The sequence below is a fragment of the Panulirus ornatus genome, chromosome 7 (genome assembly GCF_036320965.1).
Source record: "Panulirus ornatus isolate Po-2019 chromosome 7, ASM3632096v1, whole genome shotgun sequence".
Taxonomy (NCBI): domain Eukaryota; kingdom Metazoa; phylum Arthropoda; class Malacostraca; order Decapoda; family Palinuridae; genus Panulirus; species Panulirus ornatus.
In genome coordinates this window covers 33,834,356-33,857,854 of record NC_092230.1, presented here as the reverse complement: position 1 = coordinate 33,857,854, position 23,499 = coordinate 33,834,356, and the positions used below count along the sequence as shown (strand labels likewise).

Below are 23,499 nucleotides of genomic sequence, written 5' to 3'. Positions count from 1 at the left end.
ATGCAGGGAGTACGTGGGAAGAATTATTTCTTTGAGAAAAAAGGAGAGATAGGTAGTGTGTTTGAGAAAAGGAACCTGGATGTTTTGGCTCTGAGTGAAGGGAAGCTTTAGGGTAAATGGGAGGAGTGGTTTGGGAATGTCTTGGGAGTAAAGTCAGGGGTTGGTGAGAGGACAAGAGCAAAGGAAGGAGTAGCACTGCTCCTGAAGCAGAAGTTGTAGGAGTATGTGATAGAATGTAAGAAATTAAACTCTAGATTGATATGGGTAAAACTGAAAATGGATAGAGAGAAATGGGTGACTATTGGTGCCTATGCACATGGTCATGAGAAGAAAGATCATGAGAGACAAGTGTTTTGGAAGCAGCTGAGTGAGTGTGTTAGCAGCTTTGATGTATGAGACCAGGTTACAGTGATGGGTGATTTGAATGCAAAGGTGAGTAATGTGGTAGTTGAGGGCATGATTGGTGTACATGGGGTGTTCAGTGTTGTAAATAGAAATGGTGAAGAGCTTGTAGATTTGTGCTGAAAAAGGACTGGTGATTGGGAATACCTGGTTTAAAAAGAGAGATATACATAAGCATATGTATGTGAGTAGGAGAGATGGCCAGAGAGCATTATTGGATTACGCAATAATTGATAGGTGTGTGAAAGAGAGACTTTTGGAGAGGGGCAACTGGAGGGATGTCTGATCATTTTTATCTTGTGGTGGCAAAGATGAAGATTTGTAGAGGTTTTCAGAAAAGAAGAGAGAATTTTGGGGTGAAGAGAGGGGTGAGAGTGAGCGAGCTTGGAAAGGAGACTTGTGTGAGGAAGTACCAGGAGAGATTGAGTGCAGAATGGAAAAAGGTGAGAGCAAATAATGTAAGGGGAGTGGGGAAGGAATGGGATGTATTTAGTGAAGCAGTGATGGCTTGCACAAAAGATACCTGTGGCATGAGAAAGGTGGGAGGTGGGCAGATTAGAAAGGGTAGTGAGTGGTGGGATGAAGAAGTAAGATTGTTACTGAAAGAGAAGAGAGACGCATTTGGACAATTTTTGCAGGGAAGTAGTGCAAATGACTGGGAGATGTATAAAAGACAGAGGCAAGAGGTCAAGAGAAAGGTGCAAGAGGTGAAAAATGGGGCAATTGAGAATTGGAGTGAGAGAGTTTCATAAAATTTTATGGGAAATAAAAAGATGTTTTGGAAGGAGGTAAATAAAGTGCATAAGACAAGAGAACAAATGGGAACATCGGTGAAGTGGGCAAAAGGGGAAGTAATAACAAGTAGTGGTGAAGTGAGGAGATGGAGTGAGTATTTTGAAGGTTTGTTGAATGTGTTTGATGATAGAGTGGCAGATATAGGGTGTTTTGGTCGAGGTAGTGCGCGAAGTGAGAGGGTCAGGGAAAATGGTTTGATGAACAGAGAAGAGGTAGTGAAAGCTTTGCAGAAGATGAAAGGCGGCATGGCAGCATTTTTGGATGGTATTGCAGTGGAATTTATTAAAAGAGGGAGGGACTGTGTTGTTGACTAGTTGGTAAGGATATTCATTGTATGTATGGTTCGTGGTGAAGTGCCTGATGATTGGGTAAAGGCGAGTGTTCAAATTACAGAGGTATAAGTTTGTTGAGTGTTCCTGGGAAATTATATGGTAGGGTATTGATTGAGAGGGTGAAGGCATGTACAGAGCATCAGATTGGGGAAGAGCAGTGTGGTTTCAGAAATGGTAGAGGATGTGTGGATCAGGTGTTTGCTTTAAAGAATGTATGTGAGAAATATTTAAAAAAACAGATGGATTGGTATGTAGCATCTATGGATCTGGAGAGGGCATATGATAGAGTTGATAGAGATGTTCTGTGGAAGGTATTAAGAGCATATGTTGTGAGAGGTAAGTTGCTAGAAGCAGTGAAAAGTTTTTATCAAGGATGTAAGGCATGTGTACAAGTAGGAAGAGAGGGAAGTGATTGGTTCCCAATGAACGTTGGTTTGCGGCAGGGTTGTGTGATGTCTCCATGGTTGTTTGATTTGTTTATGGATGAGGTCGTCAGGGAGGTGAATGCAAGAGTTTTGGAAAGAGGGGCAAGTATGCAGTCTGTTGTGGGTGAGAGGGCTTGGGAAGTGAGTCAGTTGTTGTTCGCTGATGATACAGCACTGGTGGCTGATTCGGGTGGGAAACTGCAGAAGTTGGTGAATAAGTTTGGTAAAGTGTGTGAAAGAAGAAAGCTGAGAGTAAATGTAAATAAGATCAAGGTAATTAGGTTCAGTAGGGTTGAGGGACAAGTTAATTGGGAGGTAAGTTTGAATGGTATACTGGGGTCAATGTGCTGTCAGTGGATTGAATCAGGGCATGTGAAGCGTCTGGGGTAAACCATGGAAAGTTCTGTGGGGCCTGGATGTGGAAAGGGAGCTATGGTTTCAGGCATTATTACATGACAGCTAGAGACTGAGTGTGAACGAATGGGGCCTTTGTTGTCTTTTCCTAGCGCTACCTCGCACACATGAGGGGGAGGGGGATGTTATTCCACGTGTGGCGAGGTGGCAATGGGAATAAATAAAGGCAGACAGTATGAATTATGTACATGTGTATATATGTATATGTCTGTGTGTGTATATATATGTGTACACTGAGATGTATGGGTATGTATATTTGCATGTGTGGACGTGTATGTATATACATGTGTATGGGGGTGGGTTGGGCCATTTCTTTCGTCTGTTTCCTTGCGCTACCTCGCAAACGCGGGAGACAGCGACAAAGGAAAATAAAAAATAATAAATAAAAGTCTGAAGGAGAAAAACTCGAGGAAGTGAGGTGTTTTAGATATCTGGGAGTGGATTTAGCAGCAGATGGAATCACGGAAGTGGAAGTGTATCACAGGGTGGGGGAGGGGGCGAAGTTTCTAGGAGCATAGAAGAATGTGTGGAAGGTGAGAACATTATCTCAGAGAGCAAAAATGGGTATGTTTGAAGGAGTAGCGGTTTCAACAATGTTATGTGGTTGCGAGGCATGGATCTTGATAGGGTTATGCAGAGAAGGGTGGATGTGTTGGAAATGAAATGTTTAAGGACATTATGTGGTGTGAGGTGATTTGATCAAATAAGTAATGAAAGGGTATGAGATATGTGTGGTAATAAAAAGAGTGTGGTTGAGAGAGCAGAGGAGGGTGTATTGAAATGGTTTGGTCATATGGAGAGAATGAGTGAGGAAAGATTGACAAAGAGGATATATGTGTCAGAGGTGGAGGGAATGAGCAGTGGGAGACCAAATTGGAGTTGGAAGGCTGCATTTATGGATATGGAGAAGGAATATGATAGGGTTGATAGAGATCCTTTGTGGAAGGTATTAAGAGTACATGGTGTGAGAGGTAAGTTGCTAGAAGCAGTGAAAAGTTTTTATCATGGGTGTAAGGCATGTTTATGAGTAGGAGGAGAGGAAAATGATTGGTTCCCACTGAATGCTGGTTTGCAGCAGGGCTGTGTGATGTCTCCATGGTTGCTTAATTTGTTTACGGATGGGATGGTTAGGGAGATGAATGCTAGAGTTTTGGAAAGAGGGGCAAGTATGCAGTCTGTTGTGCATGAGAGGGCTTGGGAAGTGAGTCAGTTGTCGTTTGTTGATGATACAGCGCTGGTGGCTGATCATTTATTTTCATTATACTTAGTCACTGTCTCCTGCATTGGCGAGGTAGTGCAAGGAAACAGACGAAAGAAATGGCCTAACCCTCCTACATAAACACTCATATACATAAAAGCCCACACCTGCGCATATACATACCTATACATTTCAACGTATACATACATATACATACTCAGACATATACATATATACTCATGCATGTATTCATACTTGCTGCCTTCATCCATTCCTGTCGTCACCACCCCACCACACATGAAAGAGCACCCCCTTCTCCCCGCACATGCACAAGGTCTCTCTAGGAAAAGACAACAAAGGCTACATTTGTTCACACTTAGTCTAGCTGTCATGTGCAATGCACCGAAACCACAGCTCCCTTTCCACATCCAGGCCCCACAAAACTTTCCATGGTTTACCTTAGACACTTCACATGCCCTGGTTTAATCCAGTGATTGAATGTTGACCCCGTTATACCACATCGTTCCAATATACTGTATTCCTTGAGTGCTTTTTTACACTCCTGTATGTTCAGGCCCTGATTGCTCAAAATCTTTTTCATTCCATCCTTCCACTTCCAATTTGGTCTCCCACTTCTCCTCGTTCCCTCCAATTCTGACACATATATCCTCTTTGTCAATCATTCCTCACTCATTCTCTCCGTTTGACAAAACCATATCAAAACACCCTCTTTGCTCTCTCCATCACACTCTTTTTATTACCACACATCTCTCTTACCCTTTCATTACTTACTCGATCAAACCACCTCACACCACATATTGTCCTCAAACATTTCATATCCAACACATTCACCCTCCTCCACACAACCCTATCTATAACCCATGCCTTGCAAACATATAACATTGTTAGAACCACAATTCCTTCAAACATACCGATTTTTGCTCTCCGAGATAACATTCTCACCTTCCACACATTCTTCAGTGCTCCTAGAACCTTCGCCCCCTCACCCACCCTGTGGCTCACTTCCCTCACCCACCCTGTGACTCACTTCTACTTCCATGGTTCCATGCTCTGCTAAATCCACTCCCAGATATCTAAAACACTTCACTTTCTCCAGTTTTTCTCCATTCAAATTTACCTCCCAAGTTACTTGCCCCTCAACCCGACTGAACCTAATAACCTTGCTCTTATTCACATTTACTCTCTGCTTTCTTTTTTCACACACTTTACCAAACTTAGTCACCAAGTTCTGCAGTTTCTCACCCGAATCAGCCACCAGTGCTGTATCATCGGCGAACAATAACTGACTCACTTCCCGAGCCCTTTCATCCACAACAGCCTGCATACTTGCCCCTCTCTCCAAAACTCTCGCATTCACCTCCCTAACAACCCCATCCATAAACAAATTAAACAACCATGGAGACATCATGCACCCTGCCGCAAACCGACATTCAGTGGGAACCAATCAATTTCCTCTCTTCCTACTAGTACACATGCCTTACATCCTTTATAAAAAATCTTCATTACTTCTAGCACCTTTCCTCCCACACCCTATACTCTTGATACTTTCTACAAAGCATCTCTGTCAACTCTATCATATGCCTTCTCCTGATCCATAGATGCTACATACAAATCCATCTGTTTTTCTAAGTATTTTCTGTAAACATTCTTCAAAGCAAACACTTGATCCACACATCCTCTACCACTTCTGAAACCACACTGCTCTTCCCCAGTCTGATGCTCTGTACATGCCTTTACCCTCTCACTCAATAACCTCTCATATGATATCCCAGGAATACTCAACAAACTTATTCCTCTGTAATTAGAACACTCATTGTTATCCCCTTTACCATTGTACAATGGCACTATGCGTGCATTCCACCAAATCTCAGGCACTTCACCATGATCCATACATACATTGAATATCCTTTCCAACCAATGAACAACACATTCACCCCCTCTTTTAATAAATTCCACTGCAATACCATCCAACCCCGCCACCTTGTCAGCTTTCATCTTCTGCAAAGCTTTCACTACCTCCTCTTTGTTAAGCAAACCATTCTCCCTGAACTTTTCACTTTGCTCACCACTCCAACCATAATACGCTATATCTGCCCCTCTATCATCAAACACATTCAACAAACCTTCAAAATACTCACTCCATCTCCTCACTTCATCATCACTTGTTATTACCTCCCCATTTTCCCCCTTCATCGATGTTTCACATTTGTTCTTTTGTCGTATGCATGTTATATACCTCCTTTCAAAACATCTTATTATTCTCCCTAAAATTTAATGTTACTTTCTCACCCCAACTCTCATTTACACCTTTCTCTTCACCTCCTTTGCACTACTTACCTGTAAAGATTGTCCAAATGCTTCTCTCTTCTCTTTCACTAACAATCTTACTTCATCCCACCACTCTACCCTTTCCAATCTGCCCACCTCCCACCTTTCTCATGCCACATTCATCTTTTGCGCAAGCCATCACTGCTTTCCTAAATACAATCCTTTCCTCCCCCACTCCCCTCACATCATTTGCTCTCACCTTTTGCCATTCTGCACTCAATCTCTCCTGGTACTTTCTCACACAAGTCTCCTTTCCAAGCTCACTCGCACCACTCTTTTCTCCCCAACATTCTCTCTTTGTTCTTTAATGTAGCTGACAGAGCAGAGGAGGGTTTATTGAAATGGTTTTGACATATGTAGAGAATGAGTGAGGAGAGGTTAACAAAGAGGATATGTGTCAGAAGTAAGGGAACAAGGAGAGCTGGAAGACCGAATGGGAGACAGAAAGATCAAGTGAAAAATATTTTGAGCAATTAGGGCCGTGAACATGGAGAAGGGCAAAAGGTATGCATGGAATAGAGTGAACTGGAGGACTGTGGTATTCTGTGGTCAACATGCCATCAATACACTGAACCAGAGTATATGAAATGTCCAGGGTAAATCATGGAAAGGTTTTTGGGGCTTGGATATGGATAGGGAGCTGTGGTTTCGGTGCATTATACAAGACAGATCGTGTATGGATGAGAGCAGATGTGTGGCCTTTCTTTGTCTGTTCCTTGGCACTACCTTAATGATGCATGGGGGTGGTGATGCTGTTTCCTGTGGGACAGGGTGGCACTAGAAAAGGATCAAGGTGATCAAGTATGAATAAGTACATGTGTATATATGTATATGTACCTTGATTTTGTGAAACAATTACTGCTTTCACCCAGTCATTGTTGCATGCTGCATAGGTGTTTTTTCATATTGCAGTTCAAATTTTCCTTTATCAATTGAGATACTTTTCCCCCATATATATATTGTTTTACCCATTACCTTTGTTGACTGTTTGCATTTCCCTTTTTATTGATATTATTAACTTCTTCATTTTTCTATGATAACCTTTGTCCACTCTTATTGAGCAGATCATCATCACTTGATCCTACCAAACAAGTACCCCAAATCCTTTTCATACTGCATTAGTTCCGTGGGATGACCGTGGGATGATTAGATGATCTTTGTATGGAAATGACATCCTTCTGGTTGCCAGAAAAAGTTTTATATTACGGTTGTATCCCCCTCAAAATACCTACATTTTAAAGGATACTTATTTAACCATGTTCTCTTTATCAGGCTGCTGCTTATTGTGCTGTTTTAGGCAGTTATGATTGGTCACTGTCTACAAAAAAGCTACTCAGCCAAGATTTCTTTATTATGGGGATTTTTGGTCAAGGTTCAGCAGATCACATGAAATATGTAGAAGCCATGCATAGTCAGGAGGTATGAAGTAAACTGCATCATTAATGCACTTGATTCTGCATGGCTAGATAGTATACCTTCCTTTCTTGTTAGATGCATTGTAAACTCTAGCCACTGACTTCTACAGAAGCTTAGTAGTTAGTCACTGCACATCAATCTTAAACACATTTTTATAGCCAGGTGTAAGAAGTGTTTTATAACAAGTTGGAGCTCTTGATTTTTTTAAGGTCAAGGTTATAAATATAGACAAATTTGAAAAAACTGCATCATGGTGTTTATGGTCCCTATGACTCAGTCCCGGTGCACATGCTAAGTTATCCACTGGGGTTTCATGATTAGCCGACACCATTTCCTCAGCTTGTGCAGTCCTACCTACCCACCCAATAACTTTTTAGGAGCCTTTTCTATCTTTATAGGTCTTCCACATCACTCAGGAAGCTGCCCACATCCATTAGGCAGGACCATAGGTCATGAAGTATAGTGATGATGTGTATGTCTATGTAGGGAGAGTGCAGGCAATAGAGCAGTAAGTTCCCATTCTCTTGATTTGGTTGTATCATTGTTGGCAAGAAGAGTCTTGTGATATGTTAAATCAGTGGTTGTGATGTTATAGAGATGGGTGATTTCCAGAGTGTAGATGAGAAATTATAACTCATAAGTCTGGAGAGTGTGATTTCAGATGGGTATATGTTGTGTGGGATGGTGTTTACAGCTGTGGTGGAAGGGCAGCTGTTTAGTACTTGTCAGGTCATTTTGTTGTGTATATGTTTCTTAAGTGTTGTGTTTGTCAAGGGTTTGAAAATCTGTGAGTATAGGTTGCTGAACTGTGAAGCTGGGCTCTTTATTTCTGCTTAGAAGTTAGTGAATAGTTATGGAGTAGTTTGTATAGGAAGATTCTAGTGCTTTTGCAAAGAATTGAGCTCTGAGCATATTTAGGTGGGATTGTAATGGGAGAATCTTTCTTTCGTTGTGTAGGTTTTGGGTGTTTATGGTGTCTGTGTAACAGCAGGCATTTGTACAATACAGGAAAGGAGTTCTACATTCTTGGGGGCACATCTCTTGAACTTTGCTGTCATACAGCACAAGTGTATCTAGACTAGATTAACTGGAAATTTGAACTGGGAGATCTAGAAACTGTCAAATGCTACCAACTTCTAGGCATGCTTAAGTCTTGTCACTCGTGTATATACTAGAAAATGCTATAGCTGAGCATACTGAAGTGGGATTGTAATGGAAGGATTTTTGTTTCATTGTGGTAGGTATTGGGTGTTTATAGTGTCTCTGTCTGTGTAATTACATATTCACTTAGCAGACATTTGCACAGTACAGGGAAGGAGTTCTACATTCAAGAGGGCCCATATCTTGAACTTCTTTTGCTGCCGTACAACACAAGTGTATGTAGATTAGATTAACTAGGAATTTGAACTGGAAAATGTAGAAACTGGCAAATGCTGCTAAATGTGTAACTCTTGTCACTGTAAACACCAGAGAGTTGCCCTAGCTTGCTTGTTACCAGTTCTTTCTTTGTTTAGCAAGGTGATAAAAAACATTTAAGAAATAAAGAATTCAAGTTTCTAGTCAGATGGAGGGAGGAGGAATAAAGACAGGAATAGCAGTAGTGATGTGGGCATCATTTTCTGATTTTGGTAAACTAAGTCAGTTTACGTTGTGGAGGTGTTAGCCATGATTCATTGATTGCTTCCCCTCTTTGCTGTGTTATTTTTAACTACAAAATAACTAATACGGTAATAATAAAACATTTTGCAAGTATGTTTTATTAATTTATTATACTTTGTCGCTGTCTCCCACATTAGCGAGATAGCGCAAAAAAACATACGAAAAAATGGCCCAACCCATCCACATACACCTGTATATACATAAAGGCCCACACACGCACATATACATACCTATGCATTTCAACGTATACATACATATACATACACAGACATATACACATATACACATGTACATATTCATACATGCCTTCATTCATTCCTGCCGCCACCCCGCCATACATGAAATGACACCCCCTCCCCCCGTGTGCACGTGAGGAAGCACTAGGAAAAGACAACAAAGTCCACATTCGTTCACACTCAGTCTCCAGCTTTCATGTGTAATGCACCGAAACCACAGCTTTCTTTTCACATCCGGGCCCCACAAAACTTTCCATGGTTTACCCCAGATGCTTCACATGCTCTGGTTCAATCCATTGACAGCACATCGACCCCAGTAGACACTCCTATACGTTCCTATACACTCTGTTCCTTGCATGCCTTTCACCTCTTGTATGTTCAGGCCCTGATCGCTCAAATTCTTTTTCACTCCATCCTTCCACCTCCATTTGGTCTCCCACTTCTCATTCACTCCACCTCTGACACATATATCCTCTTTGTCAATCTATCCTCACTCATTCTCTCCATGTGACCAATACACTCTCTGCATGCTGCCTTCATTCATTCCTGCCACCACCCCGCCACACATGAAATGACACCCCCTCCCCGTGTGCACGTGAGGTAGCACTAGAAAAAGACAACAAAGTCCACATTCGTTCACACTCAGTCTCCAGCTGTCATGTGTAATGCACTGAAACCACAGCTTTCTTTCCACACCCGGGCCCCACAAAACATTCCATGGTTTACCACAGATGCTTCACATGCTCTGGTTCAATCCATTAACAGCACATCGACCCCAGTAGACTCTCCTATACGTTCCTATACACTCTGTTCCTTGCATGCCTTTCACCTCTTGTATGTTCAGGCCCTGATCGTTCAAATTATTTTTCACTCCATCCTTCCACCTCCATGTGGTCTCCCACTTCTCATTCACTCCACCTCTGACACATATATCCTCTTTGTCATTCTATCCTCACTCATTCTCTCCATGTGACTAATACACCCTCTTCTACTCTCTCAACCACACTTTTTTTATTACCACACATCTCTCTTACCCTTTCATTACTTACTTGATCAAACCACCTCACAATACATATAGTCCTCAAACATCTCATTTCCAACACATCCACCCTCCTCCGCACAACCCAATCTATCGTCCATGCCTCACAACCATATAACATTGTTGGAACCACTATTGCTTCGAACGTACCCATTTTTGCTCTGAGGTAATGTTCTCGACTTCCACACATTCTTCAACACTCCCAGAACCTTCACCCCTCCCCCACCCTGTGACTCGCTTCTGCTTCCATGGTTCCATCCGCTGCCAAATCCACTCCCAGATATCTAAAACACTTCACTCCCTCCAGTTTTTCTCCATTCAAACTTACCTCCCAGTTGACTTGTCCCTCAACCCTACTGAACCTAATAATCTTTACTCTCAGCTTTCTTCTTTCACGCACTTTACCAAACTCAGTCACCAACTTCTGCAGTTTCTCACCCGAATCAGCTACCAGCGCTGTATCATCAGCGAAGAACAACTGACTCACTTCCCAAGCCCTCTCATCCACAACATACTGCATACTTGCCCCTCTCTCTATAACTCTTGCATTCACCTCCCTAACAACCCCATCCATAAACAAATTAAACAACCATGGAGATATCACACACCCGTACCCCACAAAACTTTTCATGGTTTACCCCAGATACTTCACATGCCCTGGTTCAGTCCATTGACAGCACGTCATCCCCAGTATACCACAATGTTCCGATTCCCTCTGTTACGTGCACGCCTTTCACCCTCTTGTATGTTCAGGCCCCTATCGCTCAAAATCATTCACTGGGAACCAATCACTTTCCTCTCTTCCTATTCGTACACATGCCTTACATATTCAATAAAAACTTTTCACTGCTTCTAGCAACTTACCTCCCACACCATATACTCTTAATACCTTCCACAGAGCATCTCTATCAACTCTATGATATGCCTTCTCCAGATCCATAAATGCTACATACAAATCCATCTGCTTTTCTAAGTATTTCTTACATACATTCTTCAAAGCAAACACCTGATCCACACATCCTCTACCACTTCTGAAACCACACTGCTCTTCCCCAATCTGATGCTCTGTACATGCCTTGACCCTCTCAATTAATACCCTCCCATATAATTTCCCAGGAATACTCAACAAACTCATACCTCTGTAATTTGAACACTCACCTTTATCTCCTTTATCCCTCCAATCCTCAGGCACTTCACGATGAACCATGCATACATTGCATATCCTCATCAACCAGTCACCAACACAGTTACCCCCTTTTTTAATAAATTCCACAGCAATACCATTCAAACCCGCCGCCTTGCCGGCTTTCATTTTCCACAAAGTTTTCACTACCTCTTCTCTGTTTACCAAATCATTCTCCCTGACCCTCTCACTTCGCACACCACCTCGACCAAAACACCCTATATCTGCCACTCTATCATCAAACATATTCAACAACCCCTCAAAATACTCACTCCATCTCCCTCTCACTTCACCATTACTTGTTATTACCCCCTCATTTGCCCCCTTCACCGATGTTCCCATTTATTATCTTGTCTTATGCACTTTATTTACTTCCTTCCAAAACATCTTTTTATTCTCCCCAAAATTTAATGATACTCTCTCACCCCAATTCTCATTTGCTCTCTTTTTCACCTCTTGCACCTTTCTCTTGACCTCTCGCCTCTTTCTTTTATACATCTCGCAATCATTTTCACTGTTTTCCTGCAGAAATTATCCAAATGCCTCTCTCTTCTCTTTCACAACAATCTTACTTCCTCATCCCACAACTCACTACCTTTTCTAATCTGCTCCCTCCCACCTTTCTCATGCCACAGGCATCTTTTGTGCAAGCCATCATTACTTTCCTAAATACATCCCATTCTTTCCCCACTCCCCTTACATCCTTTGTTCTAACCTTTTTCCATTCTTCACTCAATCTCTCCTGGTACTTCCTCGCACAAGTCTCCTTTCCAAGCTCACTTACTCTCACCACTCTCTTCACCCCAACATTCTCTCTTCTTTTCTGAAAAGCTCTACATATCTTCACCTTCACTTCCACAAGATAATGATCAGACATCCTTCCAGCTGCCCCTCTCAGCACATTAACATCCAAAAGTCCCTCGTTCGTGTGCCTATCAATTACCACGTCATCTAATAATGTTCTCTTGCAATTGGGAGGTAAGTTTGAATGGAGAAAAACTGGAGGAAGTGAAGTGTTTTAGATATCTGGGAGTGGATTTGGCAGCGGATGGAACCATGGAAGCGGAAGTGAATCATAGGGTGGGGGAGGGGGCAAAAATTTTGTGAGCATTGAAGAATGTGTGGAAGTCGAGAACATTATCTCGGAAAGCAAAAATGGGTATGTTTGAAGGAATACTGGTTCCAACAATGTTGTATGGTTGCGAGGCGTGGGCTATGGATGCAGTTGTGCGGAAGAGGGTGGATGTGCTGGAAATGAGATGTTTGAGAACAGTATGTGGTGTGAGGTGGTTTGATCGAGTAAGTAATAATACGGTAAGAGAGAGGTGTGGTAATAAAAAAAGTGTGGTTGAGAGAGCAGAAGAAGGTGTTTTGAAATAGTTTGGTCACATGGAGAGAATGAGTGAGGAAAGATTGACCTAGAGGATATATGTGTCAGAGGTGGAGGGAACGAGGAGAGGTGGGAGACCAAATTGGAGGTGGAAAGATGGAGTGAAAAAGATTTTGAGTGAGTGGGGCCTGAACATGCAGGAGGGTGAAAGGCGTGTAAGAAAATAGAGTGAATTGGAACGATGTAGTATATCGGGATCGACGTGTTGTCAGTGGATTGAACCAGGGCATGTGAAGCGTCCTAGGTAAACCATGGAAAGTTCTGTGGGGCCTGGATGTGGAAAGGGAGCTATGGTTTCAGTGCACTATTACATGACAGCTAGAGACTGAATGTGAACAAATGGGGCCTTTGTTGTCTTCCTAGCGCTACCTCGCGCACATGAGGGGGAGGGGGTTGTTATTTCATGTGTGGCGAGGTGGTGATGGGAATGAATGAAGGCAGACAGTATGAATTGTGTACATGTGTATACATGTATATGTCTGTGTGTGTATATATATGTATACGTTGAGATGTATAGGTATGTATATTTGCGTGTGTGGACGTGTATGTATATACATGTGTATGTGGGTGGGTTGGGCCATTCTTTCGTCTGTTTCCTTGTGCTTCCTTGCTAACGCGGGAGACAGTGGCAAAGCAAAATAAATAAATAAATGAAATATCTCTTTTTAAACCAGGTATTCCCAATCACCAGTCCTTTTTCAGCACACAAATCTACAAGCTCATCACCATTTCCATTTACAACACTGAGCACCCCATGTACACCAATTATACCCTCAACTGCCACATTACTCACCTTTGCATTCAAATCACTCATCACTATAACCCGGTCTCGTGCATCAAAGCTGCTAACACACCCTCTCAGCTGCTCCCAAAACACTTGCCTCTCATGATCTATCTTCTCATGACCAGGTGCATAGGCACCAATAATCACTCCTCTCTCTCCATCCACCTTCAGTTTTACCCATATCAATATAGAGTTTACTTTCTTACACTCTATTGCATACTTCCACAACTCCTGCTTCAGGAGTAGTGCTACTCCTTACTTTGTGCTTGTCCTCTCACCAACCCCTGACTTTACTCCAAGACATTCCCAAACCACTCTTCCCCTTTACCCTTGAGCCTCGTTTCACTGAGAGCCAAAACATCCAGGTTCCTTTCCTCAGACATACTACTACCTATCTCTCCTTTTTTCTCATCTTCGTTACATCCACACACATTTAGACACCCCAATCTGATCCTTTGAGGAGGATGAGCACTTTCTGCATGACTCCTTCTGTTTCCCCGTTTAGAAAGTTAAAATTTTGCAGGTAAAAAAAGAAAAATCATATCATGTGGCTTAAAGAAGGTGGTGTGGCTTTAATGTTTTGTTGGTAGACTAAAGTTCATAATACATGGGCCTTTTGGGGTTGGATTCCTGATGAAATAAATGTATTTTGTTATGATCCAGAGGTTTGTTTACTAATCATTTTGTCATGTTTACTTGTCAAGGTTTGACATTTTGGACATCACCTCTACATTAGGTGTCAAAATAATGAGAAAATGGGTGTTAAATTCTCCTAATAGCAGGGGTACAAATAAATGCCATGAATAGGTAACTAGATTTACAATTAAAAGCATTAAGTTTGTTAAAAAGAGTGAAAATCCTATCTTTCAAAAGCATCAAGACTTGCTACATCTGTAGTGAGAACACTAGCAATGTAGAAGCAAAATAAAGCCAGTTGGCAAGCTTTCACTCGGTGATTACTGTTAAAGTCACAATAACAGAGACAGTAACAAGAAAGAATAGGTACAGAATGAGTGATGCCATGCATACATATCTAAATATAAACAAGACAGAGTATATTAGTAATGCAAAAAATAGATTAAAGTGATGGTAGTTGCACAGTTCTTATTGTTATCATCATGAATGTGACTGTGAAACAAGAAACATGCTTAAAAAGTGTTATATCAAAGAGAGCTGGATTGACACCACCATTGAATGGGCCCCAATTATAGTGAATGGATTGAAAGAGACAGAATAAGTGGACTCATGTGGTGTAGTGGTTAGCATTCCTAACTGTGATGCATTCACATGCTACTCAGGGTCGAGCACATATGTTTGAATCCTGGTTACAGCAGTCAGTCCATAGTCAACCCAGCTGTTCATCCACCCCTAGGGGATGGTCATTGAAATTGGGTACCTGGCTCAGGCTAGGCTGTATATATAGGGGAGAAAGAATACTTCCCATGTATTCCCCGTGTGTCATAGAAGGCGACTAAAGGGGGTGGGAATGGGGGGCTGGAAACCCTCCCCTCATTGTATTTCAATTTCTAAAAAGGGAAAGAGAAGGAGTCAAGCAGGGAGTGCTTATCCTCCTCGAAGGCTCAGACTGGGGTGTCTGAATGTGTGTGGATGTAACCAAGGTGAGAAGGAAGGAGAGATAAGTAGTATCTTTGAGGAATGAAACCTAGATGTTTTGGCTCTGAGTGAAATGAAGCTCAAGGGTAAAAGGGAAAGTGGTTTGGGAAAGTCTTGGGAGTGAAGCCAAGGGGTGGTGAGAGGACAAGAGCCAGGGAAGGAGTAGCACTACTCCTTAAGCAGGAATTGTGGGAGTGTGTGACGGAGTGTAAAGCAGGAGTTGTGGGAGTATGTGATAGAGTGTAAGAAAGTAAATTCTAGATTGTTGTGCGTAAAACTGAAAGTGGATTGAAAGAGATGGGTGATTATTGGTGTTTATGCACTTGGTCATGAGAAGAAAGATCATGAGAGGCAAGCGTTTTGGGAGCAGCTGAGTGAGTGTGTCAGCAGCTTTGATGCACAAGACTAGGTTTTAGTGATGGGTGATTTGAATGCGAAGGTGAGTAATGTGGCAGTTGAGGGTGTAATTGGTGTACATGGGGTATTCATTGATGTGAATAGAATGGTGAAGAGCTTGTGGATCTGTGTGCTGAAAAATGACTGGTGATTGGGAATACTTGGTTTAAAAAGAGAGATATACATAAGTATATGTATGTGAATAGGAGAGATTGTCAAAGGGCATTATTGGATTACATGTTGATTGATACACTTGTAAAAGAGAGACTTTTGGATGTTAATGTGCTGAGAGGGGCAGCTGGAGGGATGTCTGATCACTCTCTTGTGGAGGGAAAGGTAAAGATTTATAGAGGTTTCCAAAAAAAGAAGAGAGAATGTTGGGGAGAAGAAAGTGTTGAAAGTGAGCTTGGAAAGGAGACTGGTGTGAGGAATTACCAGGAGAGATTGAGTGTAGAATAGTAAAAGGTGAGAGCAAATGATGTTAGGGGAGTGGGTGAGGAATGGGATGTATTTAGGGAAGCAGTGATGGCTTGTGAAAAGATGCATGTGGCATGAGAAAGGTGGGAGGTGGGCAAAATAGAAAGGGTAGCAAGTGGTGGGATTGAGAAGTAAAGTTGTTAGTAAAAGAGAAAAGAGAGGGGTTTGGACGATTCTTACAATGAAGGAGTGCAAATGACTGGGCGATATATATAAGAAAGCAGCAGGAGGTCAAGAGAAAGATGCTAGGTTTGAAAAAGAGGGCAAATGAGAGTTGGAATGAGAGAGAATCATTAAACTTTAGGGAGAATAAAAAGATGTTTTGGAAGGAGGTAAATAACATGTGTAAGACAAGAGAACGAATGGGAATATCGGTAAAGGGGGCAAATGGGGAAGTAATAATAGGTAGTGATGAAGTGAGAAGGAGATGGAGTGAGTATTTTGAAGGTTTGTTGAATGTGTTTGATGACAGAGTGGAAGATGTAGGGTGTTTTGGTCGGGGAGGTATGCGAGGTGAGAGGGTTGGGTTGGGGAGAGTGGTTTGCTTCAGAGAGAAGAGGTAGTGAAAGCTTTGCAGATGATGAAATCTGGCAAGGGGGTGGGTTTGGATGGTATTGCAGTAGAATTTTTGAAAAAAAGGGGGTGACTGTTTTTGATTGGTTTCCAAGGTTATTCAGTGTATGTATAGATCAGAGTGAAGTGCCTGAGGATTGGCGGAATGTATGCATAGTTCCATTGTACAATGGCAAAGGGGATAAAGGTAATTGTTCAAACTCCAGAGGCATAAGTTTGTTGAGTATTCCTGGGAGATTATTTAGGAGGTTATTGATTGAGAGGGTGAAGGCATGTACAGAGCATCAAATTGGGAAGACCAGTGTGGTTTCTAAAGTGGTAGAGGATGTGTGGATCAGGTATTTGTTTTGAAGAATGTGAATGAGAAATACTTAGAAAAACAGATTGCTTTGTTTGTAGCATTTATGGATCTGGAGAAGGTGTATGATAGTTTACAGAGATGCTTTGTGGAAGGTTTTTAGAGTATATGGTAAGGGAGATAAGTTGCTAGAATCAGCGAAAAGTTTTTACCAAGGATATAAGACATGTGTATGAGTAGGAAGAGAGGAGGAGTGATTGGTTCCCAGTGAATGTGGCAGGGGAGTGTGATGTCCCCATGTTGTTTAATTTGTTCTTGGATGGGGTGATTAGGGAGGTAAACGCAAGTTTTGGAGAGAAGGGCAAGAATGCAGTCTGTTGGGGATGAGAGGGCCTGGTAAGTGAGTCAGTTGTTGTTCACCAACAATACAGCTCTAGTGGCTGATTCGAGTGAGAAACTGCAGTAGTGGCTGAGTTTGAAAAAGTGTGTAAAAGGAGAAAGTTTAGAGTAAATGTGAATAAGAGCAAGGTTAATAGGTTCAGTAGGGTTGAGGGAAAAGTTAGTTGGGATGTGAGTTTGAATGGAGAAAAATTGGAGGAAGTGAAGTATTTTAGATATCTGGGAGTTTACTTATCAGCAGATGGAACCATGGAAGTGAAAGCGAGTCATAGGGTGGGGGAGGGAGTGAAGGTTCTGGGAGTGATGAAGAATGCGTGGAAAGAGAGAATGTTATCTCGGATAGCAAAAATGGGTATGTTTGGTGGAATAGTAGTTCCAACAATATTATATGGTTGGGAGGCATGGACTATAGATAGGGTTGTGTGGAGGAGGGTGAATGCGTTGGAAGTGAAATGTTTGAGGACGATATGTGGTGTGAGGTGGTTTGATCAAGTAAGTGATGAAAGGGCAAGAGAGATGTTTGGTAATATAAAGTGTGTGGTCAAGAGAATAGAAAAGGGTGTGTTGAAATGGTTTGGACATATGGAGAGAATGAGTGCGGAAAGGTTGACAAAGAGGATATGCACCTACACATGCATATACATATGTATACATACATATAAATATACTTACATATACATATATACACATGTACATATTCATACTTGCTTTCATCTGTTCCCAACACCACTTAGCCTCACAGGAAACAGCACAAATGCATGAAAGAAAAGAGATAAGTTATACAGATACACCACTGGTTTTCCAGCACTCTTAGGTCCCAAAGCCTAACCGAATTAACCATTTTGCCAGACCATCTACGGTCACGTAATAATAATTCATCAACACACCTCTAGCCCGCTAATTATACATCTCCCACGTGTCTAAAGGATACCATGGACTGCTAGAAATTTAAATTAATATTAAATGTAAATTAGATAAATAAATGAAATACAGGTACTTGTACAATAATACATTAGTGAAACAAGATTATCATGCTACCTGACAAGTCCACTCCATCACTCCGACACTCTTGGAAACAAGATTATCATGCTACCTGACAAGTCCACTCCATCACTCCGACACTGTTGAAACAAGATTACCATGCTACCTGACAAGTCCACTCCATCACTCCAATGCTGTCGAAACCATTCCATCATCCCTCGATCGTGCTCAGTACTCTTACTATCTTTCATAGTTTTTCTAAATGTCATTTGCTTCTTGGAATTGTTGTCTGCATAGAGTTTCAATATTTTCTCCCTTTGCTTCTTTATATCATAAACAGTTGAACCAATATTGTAGATGTCTAACAGCTTAGGCACCAAAACACCACGTTCTATTTTTTCAACTTCTACCTTATCTTGGATTGATATGGACTGGTGTTTATGTTTGACACCACGACTGACACTCTCATATGTCTTAGAAGCCATAGCTAGGGTTAAATTTAAGCAAAATAAGCTGAGAATCTCACAGAATTGCAGTATCACCTCCAACAAGTGCAATGTAAAGAATGTAAATATGCACGCCCTACATACAATGCCGTCTGTGGCCACCCAGTAAACCAGTCTGGTGGCTGCGGTAATTTCACGTTCCCTCACGTAATTTTGTCCGGACTAAAGGAGGTGCCGAACCATTAGTTGCCAGAAATTCGATGGTGTACCTGTGTATACATTCTTTTCTGTTCCACCACATCCGATCTCTTCCCCCTTTGTCAGCAAGGTAGCATCAGGAAACAGATGGAGGAAAGCCATATCCATTCACACTCATTCTCTACCTATCATGTGCATTACACCAAAACCACAGCTCCCTATCCACACCTAGGCCCCACACACCTTTCCATGGTTTACCCTGGATGTTTCATGTACCCTGTCAGTCCATTGATGGCACTTGACCCCCCAAGTATATCATCATTCCTTGCTCGCCTTTCACCCTTCTGCATGTTGAAGGCCCAATCATTCAAAAAATTATTTCATTCCGTCCTTCCACCTCCAATTTGGTGTCCCGGCTCTCCCTGTTCCCTCCACTTCTGACACATATATCTTCTTTGTCTACCGTTCCTCATTTATTTTCCCCATAGGTTCAAAGCATTTCAGCACACCCTCTTCTGCTCTCTCAACCACATTCTATTTAATTCCACACATCTCTCACAGACATTCATTAGTTACTTGATCAAACCACCTCCCACCACATATTGTCCTCAAACATTACATTACCAACACCTCCACTCTCCGCACAAAGAGCGGATGTGGCCTTTCTTCGTAAGTTTCCTGGTGATACCTTTCTGACGCAGGGTGTGGTAAGTGTTTCCTGTTGGGCAGGGTGGCGCTCACAATGGATAAGGGCGATCAAGTATAAATATGTACATGTGTATGTATATTTATATGTACATGTATGAGCATATGTATGAGTGGATAGGTCTTTCTTTGTCTGTTTCCTGGCAGTACCTTGCTAACTCATGAGACTGCAATTCAAGTTTGATAAACAAAAATAAATTTTATAATATATATATTTACATATGTTCATGGCAAATTATATGGGAGGGTACTGATTGAGAGGGTGAAGGCATGTACAGAGCATCAGATTGGGGAAGAGCAGTGTGGTTTCAGAAGTGGTAGAGGATGTGTGGATCAGGTGTTTGCTTTGAAGAATGTATGTGAGAAATACTTAGAAAAGCAAATGGGTTTGTATGTAGCATTTATGGATCTGGAGAAGATATATGATAGAGTTGATAGAGATGCTCTGTGGAAGGTATTAAGAGTATATGGTGTGGGAGGCAAGTTGTTAGAAGCAGTGAAAAGTTTTTATCGAGGATGTAAGGCATGCGTACGTGTAGGAAGAGAGGAAAGTGATTGGTTCTCAGTGAATGTAGGTTTGCGGCAGGGGTGTGTGATGTCTCCATGGTTGTTTAATTTGTTTATGGATGGGGTTGTTAGGGAGGTGAATGCAAGAGTTTTGGAAAGAGGGGCAAGTATGAAGTCTGTTGGGGATGAGAGAGCTTGGGAAGTGAGTCAGTTGTTGTTCGCTGATGATACAGCGCTGGTGGCTGATTCATGTGAGAAACTGCAGAAGCTGGTGACTGAGTTTGGTAAAGTGTGTGAAAGAAGAAAGTTAAGAGTAAATGTGAATAAGAGCAAGGTTATTAGGTACAGTAGGGTTGAGGGTCAATTCAAATGGGAGGTGAGTTTGAATGGAGAAAAACTGGAGGAAGTGAAGTGTTTTAGATATCTGGGAGTGGATCTGGCAGCGGATGGAACCATGGAAGCGGAAGTGGATCATAGGGTGGGGGAGGGGGCGAAAATCCTGGGGGCCTTGAAGAATGTGTGGAAGTCGAGAACATTATCTCGGAAAGCAAAAATGGGTATGTTTGAAGGAATAGTGGTTCCAACAATGTTGTATGGTTGCGAGGCGTGGGCTATGGATAGAGTTGTGCGCAGGAGGATGGATGTGCTGGAAATGAGATGTTTGAGGACAATGTGTGGTGTGAGGTGGTTTGATCGAGTGAGTAACGTAAGGGTAAGAGAGATGTGTGGAAATAAAAAGAGCGTGGTTGAGAGAGCAGAAGAGGGTGTTTTGAAATGGTTTGGTCACATGGAGAGAATGAGTGAGGAAAGATTGACCAAGAGGATATATGTGTCGGAGGTGGAGGGAACGAGGAGAAGAGGGAGACCAAATTGGAGGTGGAAAGATGGAGTGAAAAAGATTTTGTGTGATCGGGGCCTGAACATGCAGGAGGGTGAAAGGAGGGCAAGGAATAGAGTGAATTGGAGCGATGTGGTATACCGGGGTTGACGTGCTGTCAGTGGATTGAATCAAGGCATGTGTATGGGGATGGTTTGGGCCATTTCTTTCGTCTGTTTCCTTGCGCTACCTCGCAAACGCGGGAGACAGCGACAAAGCAAAAAAAGAAAAAAAAAAAATATGTTGATAATATGGTGATCACACCAGTCCTTGATAATTTCATGAAGGGGTAATCACACTTCAGTAGGAGTTTAAATACTTTTCATTGCAAAAAACTTCACGAAATGTATACACTACATGTTTTGCAGAGGAAATCCGCATCAGGTGTAATTCACAAAGTTCCAAATCCCAACACAAGGACACAGGCCTGTACAACCTCTTACCACTATGCCAGAGTAGAAATTGTCTTAGCCATTAAAGGGAAAGTAGCAGTTAAGGGGGGTTATGCATGGGTGGTTATCCTGGGTAGCAAGATGCATGTTCAACTTCTTTTCTTATCCTATCTTGCCTTGATAATTCTTTCATATTGATTTTGTTGATGATAGTATGTGCTCATAAGTTACCTGGGTATAGGGGAAGTTATTAATATTAGCAGTTAAGGCACACATAGACACCCTAGCCTTTGCCAGGTGCCCAATTTATTGATTAACCCCTAGCAAGGAATGAACAGGTGGTTGGATGGACCAACTTCTGCAACCAGGATTTGAACTTATGCACTCACTGCTAGGCAGCCTATGAATTATTCAAGGTCAACAATGCTAACCACTACAGCAAGGAGGTCCACGACTTTCAGTATCCCAAAACAGACACTTTTTGGGGCTGACCAGCTCTATAAGTATGAACTGAAGGTGATATTGCTTGAGGTTAGCTTTGATGCCCTGGCTCATTGGCTCCGGTAGTGAAATCATGTTAGGAGGCAAGAAGGCCATTTTAACTGACACCAAAGCCCAAAGGGAGACCAAAGTATATGGGAAAACACACAGAGAGACCAAAGTATATGGATGACATGGAAGCAAGGCTTTTAGTTCCAAGTTGTTTTCCACACAGTAGTGCTTTATGGCAGGACAATAGCTTGACACATATCACTGCTGAAAAATGTCCATTGTTACTCTGGTCCTCATTTTTTATTTCCAGATGATCGTCAGGTTTTTGGGGAATTCCATCATTGTTCATAGAGTTTCATAGTGTTAAAAGACAGTGGGCTTCAGCTTGAAATCCCCTAGAGTATTACTGCTCAACAATAGAGTTGGATGATCCTTATTAGCCATAGAATTCGACACATGCAAATCCGCCACATGCTTATCACTCTGGGAGATGAATGTCCATGATGGCATTCACTACCAGAATAGGTCTGTCTTGTCAGCATTAAGGAAAATCTGGGGTTGGTAATTCCTGTGATCAGTAATAGCCTTGAAGTTGGTGGGAAATTCACATGCTGCTGGCAGTGCCTCATCAGAGGTATTTCAGGTGAGTGATTTATTTCATTGCATGATTTATTCATTCCTTAGAATTCTTAAACCCTACACTGATATTGCATGCTATTGCTGGAGACTTTTGAACTGCTTGACAGATTGTGATGATGTGTTGTGTTTATTAGCATGAGAGAGAGAGAGAGAGAGAGAGAGAGAGAGAGAGAGAGAGAGAGAGAGAGAGAGAGCATTGCAATGAAACAGCATTAATTAATGTATGCCTGTATAATGGTATTGTAGAGGTACTGATAAAGACAGAATTTTTTTATGTGCCTCCCTGGGGATGGAAGAGTTCTCTGTCAGCTAATAATATGATATGTCATCTGTATATTAAAACAGAGAATGGAAATGTTAAACTGTCATGTGATGATGGGAGCCATTATCTATAGGATTGTAAGATGACAGTGGTAGCCATTCAAGTGTTAAGCAGTCCTGGTAGTGTCACTTGCTTCATATTCTTGTAGAGTACCAGAACAGTTCTGCTGCTTGAGGTCTCTTACCAGAAATATTAAACCCTTTAGAATGTGTAGCATCCTCATTGTTTTCTGTAATGTGGTGAATTCAACAAATAGATATACTTCCACCAAACTCTAGTACCCTTGCAAGTGCTAGACTATGGGTGTTACCTAAACTTGGAATGATGGACTGAAAAGATTAATGTATTTTATGAACAAACCTTTACTTAACGTAAACATAAAGCTTGAAGTACTTGGTATACACCAAGTTCCATCTCCTAAGACATGCATTGAGGATTGGCATAAAGTATACCAAGGTTTTCCTAAATCTGTACCATGAAAATCCCTGTCACTGTTGCCAGGCCTTCCAGCTATTTCAGGTGTATCACAGATGCTTGTCAGTGGTTTTTAACTTCTCTCTT

General features: G+C 41.8%; 2 protein-coding genes across 2 annotated transcripts in view; one reads left to right on the top strand and one right to left on the bottom strand.

The window, feature by feature from the left end:
• The window catches only part of LOC139749510 (gastric triacylglycerol lipase-like), a 294,599-nt gene that overhangs the window by 96,403 nt on the left and 174,697 nt on the right, over nucleotides 1-23,499 (bottom strand). The gene's annotated exons all lie outside the window — the stretch shown is intronic.
• Acox3 (Acyl-CoA oxidase 3) overlaps nucleotides 1-23,499 on the top strand; it is a 185,750-nt gene that overhangs the window by 28,904 nt on the left and 133,347 nt on the right. Inside the window, exon 4 of the mRNA XM_071663819.1 lies at nucleotides 7,188-7,334. Coding sequence (XP_071519920.1) covers nucleotides 7,188-7,334 — 147 coding nt within the window. The remainder of the gene's footprint in view (nucleotides 1-7,187; nucleotides 7,335-23,499) is intronic.